Source organism: Mustela putorius, unplaced genomic scaffold (genome assembly GCF_011764305.1).
Source record: "Mustela putorius furo isolate JIRA1106 unplaced genomic scaffold, ASM1176430v1.1 tig00000551_pilon_pilon_pilon, whole genome shotgun sequence".
NCBI lineage: Eukaryota > Metazoa > Chordata > Mammalia > Carnivora > Mustelidae > Mustela > Mustela putorius.
In genome coordinates, this window is record NW_025421412.1 from 9,565,571 (window position 1) to 9,581,507 (window position 15,937).

Below are 15,937 nucleotides of genomic sequence, written 5' to 3' on the forward strand. Positions count from 1 at the left end.
ATTTTTTTCTTGAAATGCACGCACATTAGCTTTCATTATTTCTATTTTAATTAATGTCAGAGAACCTAGTACAGAGTTTCAGACAAGGAGTATCCTCAAAATATTTTTAGTAGAATGTCAAGTAAAGTATGTTATATAGTAAGCATAACAAAAGAGAAAATACAAGGAAAAAGGTTAATTAAGACAAAGTTTTCATATTTTCTTAAGCAGAGTAAATATTCTGAATATGTAAGTATTTTAAGAAAGAATAAAGAACTCTAACAGTTTTATGAGTTGAAAAATATTTTTGCATTTTTATATGGCTAGCTAAAAATAGGCAAGTGATTTCAGATACTTATTTTCCTTTAGTTATTAATTGAGAATCAAGACTGTGGAGATTGTCCTCTAGTAGATCTAGTAACTTAGTCATACCTTTGCCTGACCACATATAATTGATATGGTTGTCTTCTCAGGAAAATTGTTTCATTTTCTTTTGTTTTGTATTATGATTATTTAGCTTTCTACTTCTGGACTTTGAGGAAAGATTTTGTTTTCTTCCGTTTTAATTATTTGAAAGAGTGACCTCAAGCTATAAATGGCCACATCACACAATGGCCAGTTTTATAAGTGAGGATCATAGTAAAGGTTTTGTGGGTATGTGACTAAACACAAAAAGAAACTAATATGTGGAATCCTTGAAAATTTGGGGCACCAATTAATCTACAACAGTAATATGCTTTAGGTTATTTGCATATATGTATGCAATATCGTTTGCAAGTATGTATGAAATGTTATCTTTACACATTCTTTGCCAAAAGGCATTATTATTAAATCTGCATTTTCATTATAAAATTATACAAGAGCTTTTAAATAATAAAATGTTGAAAAATATATATTCTAGTAACCAACAAAATATATTTATTTTATACATTTTGATGTATTCTTTCCCATATTTTCCCCCATGGATAATATTTTTTACATAGTCATGCTCATGTTATATATACATATGTCAGTACAAAAAAGTTTATAACACTGAAGACTTATTTTTAAGTTAGAAATCTAGCAAGTACAATTACCTGGTCAAAAGTTTTAGACAATTTTTAGACTTTATTGCCATCCTGGATTTCTTGTTTTTGCAAGTTTTTATTAGCAATATATGAAATTACTAGATAAATTACACTCTAACACAGTCAACATTCATTCGAAAAACATATATTGCCCAGATCCTATTTATGTAGACCCTAGAGATGTAATGGTGAGCAATATCATACATTTCGATTTTCTTCACGAAACTTACAGTAGAGTTTGGAAACAGATGTCAATCATATTATTGCACAAACAAACATGAAATTCAAATCATGAATTATAAAGCAAAACACTAACACTTGTTAACTTGCATGATGGGTACATAGATGTAGGTTGTATTATTTCCTATAACTTTTATTGTAGTAAAATCATTTCAAAATGGAGAATTTTGATATTTTAAAAATGAGTAATGCTTATGAAGAATGCTGCCATGGAAGTGTTCAGGGGAGGAATCTGAACTCATCTGAGGGGTCAGAAAAGTGCCTCAGAGGAAGAGTTGATGGAGCTGAACTTGAGAAGGAGGAAATGGAGTTAAGTGTGCCAAGATGAATGCATGTGGGTGTCTGTGCACAGAAGGGCAAGGAGGCATCTTTATGCAGGTGAGCATAGGTAAAGGGGACATGATAGATGTGAGAGATTATGGGATATTTGCAGACAGCCCCCAGGGACCCAGGCTGGGCTACGAGCAGAGGTTGGCATGGAGCAGTTTCAAACCAGGCAGGTCAGGTAAGATGGGGCCCCACTGCTGTGGGGCGTGTGAGTGATTCACTGCATGTTGCTGGATCTGCTGGATTGGAACAAGCACACTGCCCCTGGGATGACCACCTAGGAGAGGCCAGGAAGGGCTGCAGTGCGTCCCGTGGTGAAGCTAGAACAGGGGAAAGGGAGGGAGATTGTGAAGACAGAATCTGCAGGAATCAGGCAACTGTTTAGTGGAATGACAAAAGCAAGTGCGGTGTGAATGTGAGTGGCTGAGACAGTTCACAGGAGTCTCCTAGTCAAGGCTATGAGTACCTTCTGGAGAATGACACTAGACGAGTTTAAGCCTACAGGATTAGATCTGCAACCTCGGTGAGGATTGCACCGGTGGAGATTTATTGGAAATGTGGCCAATGACAAAGTGGGGCAGATAGTAGAAGAGATTTTCAAGCACTTTGATTCTAACTTCATGTTGTCTTAAATCACAGATCCAGCTCCAAGTGTGCAGGATTTGGGTTAGATACAGCCATGGTTAATCTTTAAAAACCTAGTTTAAGAGGAAAAAAATTAAAAAAAAAGATTGGTTTGCATTTTATTTTAGGCTTTTTTAAAGTTATAGTCAATTGTTCAACTTCCAGAGGCCAACTTCCAGAGGCTTGTGGGGGTTATATGTCTTGTACTGCCTTGCCTGACCTACTTAATTCAGTTTAGTGGTTATGGTGGCAGGATCCTGTTCAACCCCCAGCTGGGCACTTATCAGCTTTATGCTTGTCAATGACTCCATCTTTCTGTCTCCATTTCCTCCTCTTCAAAGTGGGCTTCCCGTTAAGTAATTTGTGATGAGTTCAATGAGTTAATCCTACGATGTACTAAGAACAGTGCCTGGCACCTGAGAAGAGCACAATGCTATTATGGTTTCTAAAGAGAAGACATCAAAGAATGTGAAACTTGATACATGGATACCAATTTCATCTCGTTTCTTTGAAATTTAGTGAGAATTCAAAAACACAGTTTTGAATTTAGCTTATACTTGCTTATCAGAAATCAGGTGTCATGACGAAGAGCTCACCTGGTCTTATGTCCTCTAGTTTCATCCATGTTGTCACAAATGACACAATTTCCCTCTTTTTAAAGCTGAATAATATTCTGTTGTATATAGATACCTCATTTTCTTTATCCATTCACTCACTAATGGACACTTGGTTGTTTCTGCATTTTGGCTAATGTGAATAATGCTGTGGTGAATATGGGAGTGTAGATATCTCTTCAAAACCCTGATTTCACTTCCTTCGGCTGTGTACCCAGAAGTGGGATTGTTGGATCAGTTGAATGTGGTAGTTCAATTTTTAATTTTTTGAGGAAACCCATACTATTTCAACAATGGCTGCACCAATTTGCATTCCCACCAACAACGCACAAGGATTCCCCTTCTCCACATCCTTGTCGTTTTGTCTTTTTGATCGTAGAAAAGGAAAAAAAAAGTGTTCTTTTTGTTAAAGTGTGAGGGAGCTTGTGGGGGTTATATGTCTTGTACTGCCTTGCCTGACCTACTTAATTCAGGTTTAGAAGATGTAGTAAGCTAAAATGTTGAATTTAAAAGTAAGTCATTCAGAACATAAAGGTTTTACAGAAGAATCATAAATCTCTGAAATCCTCTGTATGTCATCATGACAATTAATAACCTGCCTTTTTACCTTTGCTTTCTTCTTTTCCATGCCACTTATTTTCAGTGATGAGCATAAATACATTGCAGCATAAATAAGAAAAGGAGTCCTTGATACTTAGAGTCAGTAGCCCAATTTTACTGAGAAATGGGTGGACTAAGGCACAAGACTAATTTTCCCACTAATGCACACCTTAAAATTGTGTGTGAATTTTAAAGGTATATACTACAGAATAAGGAACAAATGTCACATGATCCCAATAATCACTCATTTTTTTTTAATCCTTGTCTTCTAGAAGCATCTACATTCTATTATATTTAGTCAGACTGATGTGATGCTGTGGTGTTCATGCATTATTCCCCAGATTTTCTTCATTCTCATATGACCTTCAAAGAAAATCTGTGTACCATAATGTTATTTTTGAAATTATTAGTTCTATCATATGTACGTGACAGTAGATATTGACATTCTCTTTAATTTTTTGAGCATTAAACAAAAAGCTAAGGGTATTCTGGTTTGGAACAACATTTTTTTTTTTTTTTGGTATGTGTATTTTTTTGTTTTTACCTGTTGGCTAATCCACAAATTTTCTGTCAATTACAAGATGGTCGACTTCATTGTTCTGTACCAATCTACTGTTTTGATAGCATGATCTGATCACATTTGCAAGTCCCGTTCAGCAGTAGTGAAGAGGTGCCAGTTGCCATGGTGAGGACTACGATGTCCAATATCAAATCCAGTCATGAGATGGGGATAACCTTTGAAAAGCCATATGTAAATATTTATTTTCAAAGGTACAACTGGCCCTTTGTAAAGCCTGAGTCACTCCACTGGTTATCTTTTCAATGCATCAAATAAGAAGTCTGTTACCATATAATTTCCCTTTTCATTTTAATAAACTCCCACTGTCCTCTATCCTTGGCCCTTTTGGTTAAGAATCAAATCAAATAATTTCACTCTCCTTTTTAGATATACATCAGTTTAATATGTCTAATTTGTCTGGATCATGGTCACAGAGATGATCTCACAACAAAGGTTCATTGTTGTGTCTTACCCTGAACTGAGAAATCAACTTTCTCATTTTCCTATGGGTCATGCATAAGTACCAGATGCTCCCATGCCAGCGACAGTGACCCTTTAGACATCAAAGAAACATTCTCCATAATGAGGTTTTTTTCCCTAAGAATGCATATCAAAATGCTAGTTTGATTTAAAAAAAAAAAAAAAAAAACAGGTTTTTCACCTTTTGGGATTACTGGTCAAATTAAATAAAAAAGAAAAATCCATTAAAAAGCCTTATTAAAGGCTTCTTAGAACCAGAAGTTTGCAAAACTCTTGTATGGCCATCCTGAATGATATTCAACTAATTAGTTCAGGATTTAACTAAAATTACACCAATAGATTTGGTAGCTTAATTGTTCTAATTAATCATTTAAATCCACATGTTAGTTTTATAAAATGACCCATTTTCTGCAGCTGACACATGCAACTTCTGACCTTCTATGATTAGTATGTGCCAGGTTTGATAAATACAGAGGAATCTGGGAGACACAGAATCAAAGGTGCTACTTCTATCAAATGCCCTCTTCTGAAAAAGAAAAAAAAAAAAGAATCAGAAAAAGAAATAAGAAACTCTGTTGTGACACGTTGTGAGGCTTATGATAACTATGTTTGCCTTTCAGATCCCCAGCTCAAGGGTATAGTGACCAGGTTATATTGCAGGCAAGGCTACTACTTGCAAATGCACCCCGATGGAGCTCTCGATGGAACGAAGGATGACAGCACTAATTCTAGTAAGTGACGACCTCAGGCCTCCCGTTAACACAGTCGGGAGAACATACACTGCTACATAAATGACTTCCTAAGCTACCTTTACAAATACCTGTTACGTTGGTTCATTTTTGGGAATGTTACACACTAGAAGGCCATCCACTGTTTTACTGAGACCACGTGGATGAAAACATGAGCAGAGCAACACACAAAGCCTGTCATTTTAAGATAATCCGTTTCTCTCTCTCTCTCTCTCTTTTTTTTTTTTCTCAAAACAATTGGCAGATCCAGCATTGTTGTTACTTTCATCTCATTAAAGTCAAGTAAGTACACTAGTGCATTTGGATGAAAGACGAATCCATGTTTACCTTGGAAATATTTTTATCAAACCTGTAGCTTTTTAATGATAATTGTGGAAATTAAAGAGCTATAAGGATTAGTTGTTTCAAAGAATAGAAATGTCATATTTCAAATGTGTCTTCAACAAGAAAAGATAGTATCTTTTTTAGAGAGAGGACATGAAGGCTCTGTGCGTTTAAATACATTGTACAAAATGTTTCACTACTTTACAGAATTGGGCCTCTGATGATTTGTCTTTAATTGAAAAACCACTGACCCTCCATTGTATTAGTGTCTGTCTTCATTTTACTATTTTTTAATATATAACTTTTCTTTGTATTTTCATTCTGGTGTCCCTCTTTATTCAATTGTCCGTGTGTTCCTTTCCCATTTCCTGTTTATACTGGCATTAGATTCCTTTTAATTTAGCATGTCAGTTCTAAAATAGACACCTTTTACTGCTCAGGAGAATCAATGAAAAGCAAAACTGATTTTATTGGAAATACTTATTCACATATTACTAGTGGATCAGGAATGGATATGAATCTTTTAAACCATTTAGCATTTACCCTTCATTTACAGAGCATCATTCCATGAAAAGAAGGGAGGATTTGGATACACAAATTATGGGCACTTTCTGTTTTCAATTCTAGTAATCAAATTTTCAATAGCATGAAGAATAACTAATAACACAAAGTAGACTTCCTTTGCATTTGGTGTCCCTCTGTGTAATGTCAGTATTTTCCAGCCATTGTGTTTACTTTTTAGACTTTGGACTTTACTTCATTTAAAATTTTTCTTTCAACTTTAAATTTTTCCTGTCTGTCTGTGTTTTTCTCCTTTTCAATTTCTAATCTTTTTCTCTCTTTGTGTTTATTATGTTGCCCTTTTGTCCTTTTAAACTTTTCTCTATCATATTTGTTCACTGATTCTTTGTCACTGTTATTTCCTCCTATTTAAAGAAAGAGAAGGTAAAGCAATTCAAGCACAAGGAAGAAAGAGAAGTTTTTACTCATAAAACTGATGTCAACCATTGGTTACTTGTTGGGATTTTGCCATTAGGTTGAACTTTTTGAAAGTGTAAGGACTTAACCATCTTTGATCAATAAAAGATGTCAGTTTCTTCTGGTTCAAAATAATACATGTATGTCTGCTCATTTTCTTCTATCTTGAACTCCTTATCCATTCTTTGACAAAAGGCATTCTCTTTTTCTTATGTCTTATACTTGTGGGGTTATGGACTCTTGAGATTCACAAGTTCTGATGTCTTCAGTGTTCTCTGATTTCCTTCAGCAAAAGACCGACTGAGAGTGAGGACTAGTTTTCCATAACTCTGATACCTGCAAGAATTAGGAAATTCTGACCTAGAGGTTGAGGCCATCCCTTATGACAAAGTTTTCAAGAAAGGAAATAAACCATAGCTATATAAAATGCTGTTTAGTTGGACTTCTCAGAAAAATAATTTCTTTCAAAGATTTTATGCATTTCTTTTCTACCTTCTTCTTTGTTTTTTTTTTAAATGCCAAACAAGTTGGTTGTTTTAAATGATAGAAATCAATACTGAATTAAGAAGTGTTAGGTAGATGCTGTCTTCTACAGCATATTGCTTCAGAACTTGATCAGCAGCACAGTATTTTCTAAACTGTGAATGTGCGGATGTAGACATCATATGCACACACACGTAATTGTATCTGGTTATATGAACCATATTCAATACTACACTGGACAGCTGAGACCCTGAAAGAGATACAATCTTATGTTCTCTAAATGCATAAGGCTTCTTTTCTCCTGCTATGTAACCATATTAGAAGGAACAGGAATCTTGGAGCAACACTTGGAATCCTCTCTTATCCCCCTTAAATGCTGGTGAAGAATGAAGCGGGAGCAGCAGCTCCCGTGTCCAAGCAAACCAGAACCAAATGGTAGTGCTCGCACTCAAGGGCCACTATGGGCCGCAGCTGCTTTTCTTACAAGTTACACTGCACTTTCTGTGCACATTTAGCTCATTAGGTTAGTTTTATTACCATTTCAACATTTGCAAAGACATAGCAAAGAGAGCAAAACAAGGTGAGGTAAAGATTCACTTCTCAAAAGGCTATAAACATTGCATGACCCTAAAATTTAATAAAACATGGCAGGAATACAACAGCTTTATAAAAAGCCACAGGAGTTACTAATTAACTCTACTTTTGGGTACCATCACCTTTGCAATTGAAAAACACAGCTTTTTTTAGGTGGGATTTAAGATCATTTCCTTTTCTCTGGTTCATTACAGCAGTCTTATGAGTCTTGAGAAAACCATAAACTGTGAACAATATTCTGTAAAAAGTGGGGGGAGCAATAAAGATGCTGGCAGCCAGGTCCTCATGGGGACATTGCCCTTTGGTTTGCATTAGGGTGTGATGTAGTAATTCACGCATGTGTTTTAGATTTTTGATAATTCTTTGAATACAAAATAAGAATTAGTCATCTATAAGTAGGAAAAAAAAAAGAGAGAGAGAGAGAGAGAGAAATGCCCTAAGAGTCACCATGATGCCATAGTAGAGGTTACAAACACCAAAACTGAGGATTGAACCTTCAAATCTTCGTGATTTGAGTTGGACTCATTTCCCACAGCTAAACATGAGCTTATTAAGAACTAGGTAAAGTCAGAACCACCCTACGAAGCTGCCCTTTGTCAAAATTTTCAGATGATTTGAGAAGAGAGAGACAGGCCAGCAGGCAGGTGAGCCTAGCACTAAAGTCCTCCCTGGGTTTTCCAGCCTGAGATCTAGAAATTTCTGGGAGGAAAAATGGTAAGACGACGGTTGATAATGGACGATTGGTCCAAATAGAGAAGATACTGTAGCAACTTGATCACTTCTTATTAGCTTCCATGTGCCCTAGAAAGATCTTTCACAGAAAGAAACGAGCCCCCAGATTACTTCATCAGCAGATTCATTTTCAGGGGTGTATCTGTTTAAAACCCATACAGCTTCCCATCTATCTGCTAAAGTTAGCATTACCACGAACTATGGCATTTGATTAAGAGGTGATTTTCTTTCCCCCCAGTTGTTTTGGGGTGCCACGAGGTTTTCCTGCACTCTTAAATTTAATCATTCCCATTACCAGACTTAATAAATGCTCTACGTGGAATATGACTATAGAAATATCAATATGCCAGTAACTATAGCAATATTAAAACCTCACATGCACCAAGATCTCTCACCTTAGAAATTCTTACCTGATAATTTGATGTGTAAAAATTGCCCATCACTCACAGTGACCACCAACCCACAGGGCTTGGGATGGTGATTTTCACTCTGGCTGTCCTTTAGGGTCATTTGAGGAACTTTTTTAAAAAAGTAAAAAAAAAAACTCCTTATGCCCTAAACCCCAACCTCTCTTCCAGAGATTTTTATTTAATTTAATTAGTCCGCAGTTGGGCAGGGTTGTCCTCTCTTATGAATACAGCTAGTTTTAAAGTATAGCCGGGATTGAAAATCACTATTATGTGGAAAACTAGAATGTCCCACGGAACGAACAAAGTATCATGAACGTTTTATTGTTCTGACTTCCCTAGACTTTGTGACATGGCTTTATAATTACATAAAATACAAAAGGAATAGAAAAATAAAATGATGCCTCAATTAATGTTTTAATTAACATCATGAATTCTTTATGGTCAGCTCTGAACAGGTTTCCACAGGAAGTAGTTATATGGGTTCACTTTGTATTATCATTCTGTAAATGATAATAACTGACATTTTATAATTCAGGTCCCAACCAAATTCCTAAGGAAAATCTATTTTTTATATGATCATTTTAGACTATCATCTATAATTTTTCTCTTTCCTATACCACATTATTTTGGTTACTTCATATGTTCTTACTTTCCAGAATTATAACATCTGGCTTATATCAAATATATGGCACCTATAAGTACTATTAAGAGTATATAAAGATGAGAATAATTAAGTTTGAATAGTTAAGTTAGAATGGTTTTCAAGGACAGTCGTGTAATTGTGATTGATTGTGTATCAATCAGAAATTGTTCTGTGGTGCCCATCCTTTCAAAATAAGGGAGATGGGGCAGTCTAGGAGTTCTGGCCAAGAAGGGAATTGGCCAGGGGCCTCTCCCAAGAAGAAGGAATATTGAATTACAGTGACACAAGTACCTCATAACTGCTCAATGATTCCCACTCCTGTTTACTGTTTTACAAATAGAAGTGAGCAAGCATAAACCTCATTCTTTTATAACATAAGCCCCTAGAATCCCATGGAAGATGGCTCAATATCAGTTTGCATCATGAAAGCTAATATCCACTGAACCATATACACTCCTCTGAGTATTCCTGTAGGTGTAATTATCTATGGCCATGGCTTGCCATGTTCCTTTCATCACAGACATCTTGAGATCTTGGGATCATTAACATGCAATAATTGAAGGAGAGGGTATAATTTCCCCCCCAGCCTGACAATGCATAATTTTATTTAATTAAATAAAAATTAATTTATAAAGTCCATTTTTAATTATGTACTGAGAGACTCATAGATTGAAGTCAATGTGGCCCAGTTTTCCCAATGATCTGTCTTTGTGGAAAACAGTTGAGAACCTAAAATAGGTGTTTTGTTTACTTGTTCAATTCAGCATCTCAGTGCTGTTGTTGCCTGTTCAGGCCTGGTCCAGTTGCTTGGAATTAGTCTTCAGTTAAGACCATGGGAGCAGATAACCACACTGTGGATAATTAACTACTCTTATAAGCATATCTACTATAAAGTTGCCCAAACCATCGAGCAGTTATTACTAAGAAAGTTGCTAGTACACCTACTGAAGAGTTAACATATAACCCTGGCATGGAAATGTGTTAAAGGAATGTTAAGACTTTATAAGAAATTAATGATAACATTGCTCTCCGTACTATGTAAAAATATATATATATATATATATAAAAATACTTTCCTTGACAATAAGGGAAGAAACGAAACATGGAACTATAAATGAGTTTTTATCTTGGGTGGGTAAAATTGAACACTTTTCCCTCTTTTATTTTAGTTATCACTCAAAGCTTTATAAGATATTAGTAAAGGAAATGTCTCTCTAAAATGTGCATGCCGTTCAGTACAGTTAATTCTTTCTAAATTGAGTACATTGGCAGCGCACGTCTTTTCTGGGCTCTGCTGGCATCTCAAATTTGTTCTGCAAGAGTAATAATTCTGTTTTGGAATTGCCTTTTTAACTTGTGACCTGCCCTACATTGCAGTGATAAAGCACACCTTCTGCATGAAAGACCAGAATAAGCATTCAACTTTGACTTTTAAAATTCCACTCTTGGAGAATCTTCATAACTGATCTCTTTTGGTATCAAATGAGGTCAGACACTGTGATCCTAGAATCGGGATTACAGAGTTGACTCTGTTTATTACTCTGTCAGTTCTTTGGAATGCTATAGGCCGACCATTAAGGTATACAAATTGAAGCTCAAGTGTTAGATTTATCCATTGCAGAAACATCTTAGTCATAAAGAGAAATAAAAGTTAGTTAATTGGAACTTCTCAGAAGGTTGTAACAAAGATTATCGTTGTTGTTGTTGTTTTAAAATAAAAGAAATGAGGGAGGGAAAAGTGTTGGCAAGGCTTTGTTTCTCCCAGCCCTTTTGTGACAGGTTGTTTATCTTCACAGCACTGTTCAACCTCATACCAGTGGGACTGCGCGTTGTTGCCATCCAGGGAGTGAAGACAGGGTTGTATATAGCCATGAATGGAGAAGGTTACCTCTACCCATCAGTAAGTAACATGCCAAAGATATTGGCCATTCATTCAATAGCTTGCAAAATAACAGTAGCAGCAGCAACAGAAATGAAAAGGATCTGTGTCTGTTGATTCTGCCACTTTTGCTTTAATGTGTGATCTCTATACAATGCCATAGGGGCTGTTGATTCATTATTCATCAATGTTTGGGAATATCAGTATATCAAGCAGAAGAGTATTATTACCTGTTAAAGTTGTGCATTTGCACATTTTTTAAAAAAATGAACTAGTTTGGAACTAGTTTGGAAAATTGAGTGATTTTGAAAGAGGTGATATTAATATAATCTTTTTTATTTCTCTTTAGAAATGTACTTGTCTTGGAGAGTTTCTTGTAAAAGATTATTTTGTAAATAGAAACAAAATTTGTGCAAATTCTAAAAAGGAAAATTTAAAGAGAGTAGTTCTTTTAAAACTAGGAATTCAGGTTGTGTTTGTGTTTTACTGGGGAACTACTTCTAATATAAAATGCATATTGCATTTAAATCTAAGCAAGTCTTTCTGGTTTGTAATAATGTATGCAAGAAGTTGAGCACCTTTTTTAGCCATATGACTTCTTCTGGAATATTTACTATTTCTGGGATATTTACTATTTACAAATGATTCACATTCAGATGTGCTGTATCCACATATTATAGTGTACTTAGAATGAATTTCTGCCACAGAACCAAGCAATAGAGACCTAGATGAAAGTATTTATTTTCACTATCCTTTGAGCAGAAATTGACAGGTTAAATTCATGGTGCCTCAAAGAAAAATGCTTTTATTTGGGTTTGCATTTCATCTTCATGTAAATTATTTAAAACTCTGTTGTTGGTAAATATTAGCAACAAAAAACTACGTGTAGACATATATACAGACATTACACACACACACACACAACTTAAGCAGAAACATTCTCTGGGGCATTTTCTTGAGCAAATCTGGGAAATCCTGTCAAAAAAAATGAAGTCTGAGCTGTGGATTCCCTCTGAGGTGAACTGGAAAATGTTCTTATTATTCTGGAAGCTTCATCTAGTTCCCTGAAGGGTGTTCCTGCACACATACCTGGGCCCCACATTATGCAAATTGTGTTCTGTTTCACAAGATGAATATTCAACATACCAAGAGCAAGATCTAGTTAGAATTCCTTGTCCCTGCCCCCACTTTAGGAAAAATATGATTCAGATAAAGATCACTTTCGGGAGATGCCTTCTTTCAGATACAAGTCAATTTTATGGATCTGACATTTGTTCTGTTATTTTTGTTTGTTTCTTTTCCCTCAGGTAATCTTTGAGATGCTTGAAAGTTATTAGCTGCAGCATCTGCCGTAGCCTCTAGTTCTCAGGTTCTGTTGAAGATTTTATCACATTGTTTGCTGTACTCTGACACATGTGTAGCTATCAGGGGACACGTGAATGTTTATTTTATCTTTTTGCTATGGAGGGAGGTGCTTTCTGTTTTTTGGGATGAGGTTGCACATGTATACCACTTTTTCTTAAGGTAGGGAAATCATCTTGAGCATGTGTCTTTGCTGAAAAGACAAGCACAGGTTATGTTTGGTGCAGTCAAAGCAGAGTGGCAGGAATAGAAGTGCGGAAGGCACCAATGCCTGGTCTATGCAACCTCCTTCCCGGGCATGAGGTCTCATAAGCTTAGCTGGCGGTGATTTGTCTCAGTGACTTCAGGCTTGTCACTGACCCATCATTCTCTACTATTGCCCCCCTGGTTCTCCAGTTCCTTGGCATCTGTGCTTTGTGTTGGTGGCTAGATTCCCTGACTTACAGATGTTGGCTTTTTTTCTCTTCTCATCTTACCTCTTTGCTTTGAATCTGGAATCTAGTAAAAGCCACTCTATTTGCTCATCCCCTACCCTGAGAGGTCCCCACTGCCTAGCCCAGGCCCTTACAATCCTCAGCCATCTCATAGGAAAAGGACTTAGATGCAAACCATATGCAATTTCCAATCTTTACTTATACTCCATAAGTGCTCTATTTATTTCAATGTAATGAAATGTGAACTTCAAATAGTTCAGTAAAAAGAATGTATTTCCATAGTCAATCATTTCATAATTAGCAAGTGCTTACTTGGATAACAATATAGCATGAAATAATAGAATGATTACTATACTATATAATAATATAGGCCTATTTATCTAATAACAAAAATAATAACAATGGCTAGTATTTATATGGTACACTCTGTCCAACTCTGTTCCAAGCATGGTACCATCTTACCTCATCTAATTCTATTAAGCAAATACTATTAAAATGATCATACGGGGGCGCCTGGGTGACTCAGTCAATTGGGCATCTATCTTCCGCTCAGATCATGATCCCAGCGTCCCAAGATCAAGTCCCAGGATAGAGTCCTGGGGTCAAGCCCTGCATCAGACTCCCTGCTTAGGAGGGAGTCTGCTTCTTCTTCTGCCCCTCACCTTGGTCATGTTCTCTCTTCTCTCATTCTCTCTCTTTCAAATAAATAAAATGTAAAAAAAAAATCTTCTTAATAAAGCAACAACAATAGTAAAACAGTCATACTGATACAGAAAGAGTTTAAAAATCTGTGCAGTCTGCCAGGTAGTAAACAGAGAAGGCAGGATTTGAATATTATTAGTCTGACTCATTAGCTTACTGTTTCACTATAGTGTTTCCATGTGCCAGACATTTTTCATCATATGGTCTGACACCTAGTCTAACAAGAAGTTATAAACACATGATGATGTAATGAAAACCTTCAGGGAATTGTTACCTAGGGAAAAAACTTCATTTCAGTTATTGAGAGGTATAATTTAAAATATGATGTTTCCTTTGGAGATTCTCAAATTAATAAAAATCATAGAAAATTACATCTGGGAAAAGTTTGATGTTATACACTGAGTGTTTAAGACTCTGAGAATTCGCTACATATAACATTAAAAAAAAAAAACCATTTGAAATTTAAATTTAAAAACCCATGCCCTAGGCCTGTACTAATCTCCACACATTAGCAATATTGACTGTCCCCCTACATTAAGGAACCCCTGCGGGCCGCGGGTCCCGCAGGAGTGCATTTTAAAGCTCAATTCACAGACACAGGCGCCACACTCCACCCTGTTGTGGCGAGCCGGATGAATTGGCCTGGCCACCTGTGGTCGCACGCTACACGGTGAACAAAACGGTATCATGTTTCGATATTGTGTGTGTGTGTGGACAACAATGTGGAAGCTAAAATTGACATATTTTTATGTAAAGTTTTTCTATTCTTTGATTTTTAATAAACTTTGGAAACCAGATGGAAAAAAAAAAAAAAACCCATGCCAAACATAGTTAAACCAACCAAGGAGTTTTGAAATAAGTAGGTGTTTTAAAAGGAAAACTTCAATCATCCTTATGTTTAAAGAAAAAAAGAATAAATACTAGAGTCCCAGAAATGAAGGAATCTGTTTTAAGCTAATGCCAACTTTTTTTTCTTTTATATTTTTAACTTTTTTTTCCTTAACATATAATGTATTATTAGCCCCAGGGGTACAGGTCTGTGAATCACCAGGTTTACACACCATGTCACCTCCCCAAAGTCCATAACCCAATCACCCTCTCCCTACCATCTCCCCACCACAGCAACCCTCAGTTTGTTTTGCGAGATTAGGAGTCTTGTTAGTTAGACTCCCTCCCAATCCCATCTTGTTTCATTTTTTCCTTCTGTACCCCTCAAACCCCTACTTTGTCTCTCAAATTCCTCATATCAGAGAAATCATATGATAATTGTCTTTCTCTGATTGCTTATTTTGCTCAGCATAATACCCTCTAGTTCCATCCACATCGTTGCAAATAGCAAGATTTCATTTCTTTTGATGGCTGCATAGTATTCCATTGTATATATATACCACATCTTCTTTATCCATTCATCTGTTGATGGATATATATAGGCTCTTTCCATGGTTTTAAGCTAATGCCTACTCTAAAAAGATCATTGAATGTTTGCCTAGTGTAAACTAGCACCTAATATGGGACCAATTATTGAGGATCCTAGGAGGTAGGCAATAAAACACTCAGATCATTCAAAATGAATTCTGTTGAATGAAAAACACATCAGTGTTTTGACTCAAGGTGCATATTTCTCTATTTGCATTGGAAGTAACTCTTGTAAGCCCCTGTCATCCAAATAAAGATATTCCATTTGTAGATAATTTCACCTTGGTGGAGAGGGGGACAAAAAAATGTATCTTGTCTGAAATGTAAATAACCACATTTCTGATGCTGAAGGCACATGTTCCCCATGGAATCTTTCATTTGATATGACAACAGTCATTTCTTTTGTGGTCATAATAATTCTAATATATTCTTTGAAGAAGAATCTCAAGAGATTTAATGTCAGCTATAAACAGTTTGCTCAAAGGTAAAGCACAAGCTGCAAGGTTGTAGAACAGAAACTAACAAGGAAATGTTTATGCTAAAGATATGTTCAATATGATGTTGGGGGAAAATGTATTCTGACCAACTAAAAACTATCTACAGTGCTTGAGAAACAGTCTTCCCCCCCCCCCCCCCCCCAAACAACCTGTGACTTTGAAAGACTAAGAAAGTCCTCCATAGAGAGATGTGGGTTGTAAATTCTGGATACTGGAAAAAACTTAGGATGAAGGGAAAAGAGGA

The 15,937-nt window shown here is 36.1% G+C and overlaps 1 protein-coding gene across 4 annotated transcripts in view; it reads left to right on the forward strand.

Moving 5' to 3' along the window:
• Positions 1-15,937, forward strand: part of FGF14 (fibroblast growth factor 14) — a 608,658-nt gene that overhangs the window by 475,617 nt on the left and 117,104 nt on the right. For 2 of the 4 annotated variants that reach the window (XM_004746069.3, XM_004746070.3), the window contains exons 2-3: positions 5,111-5,221; positions 11,200-11,303. In XM_004746069.3, coding sequence (XP_004746126.1) covers positions 5,111-5,221; positions 11,200-11,303 — 215 coding nt within the window. The remainder of the gene's footprint in view (positions 1-5,110; positions 5,222-11,199; positions 11,304-15,937) is intronic. The other 2 variants (XM_045081346.1, XM_045081347.1) reach the window with 1 other exon arrangement.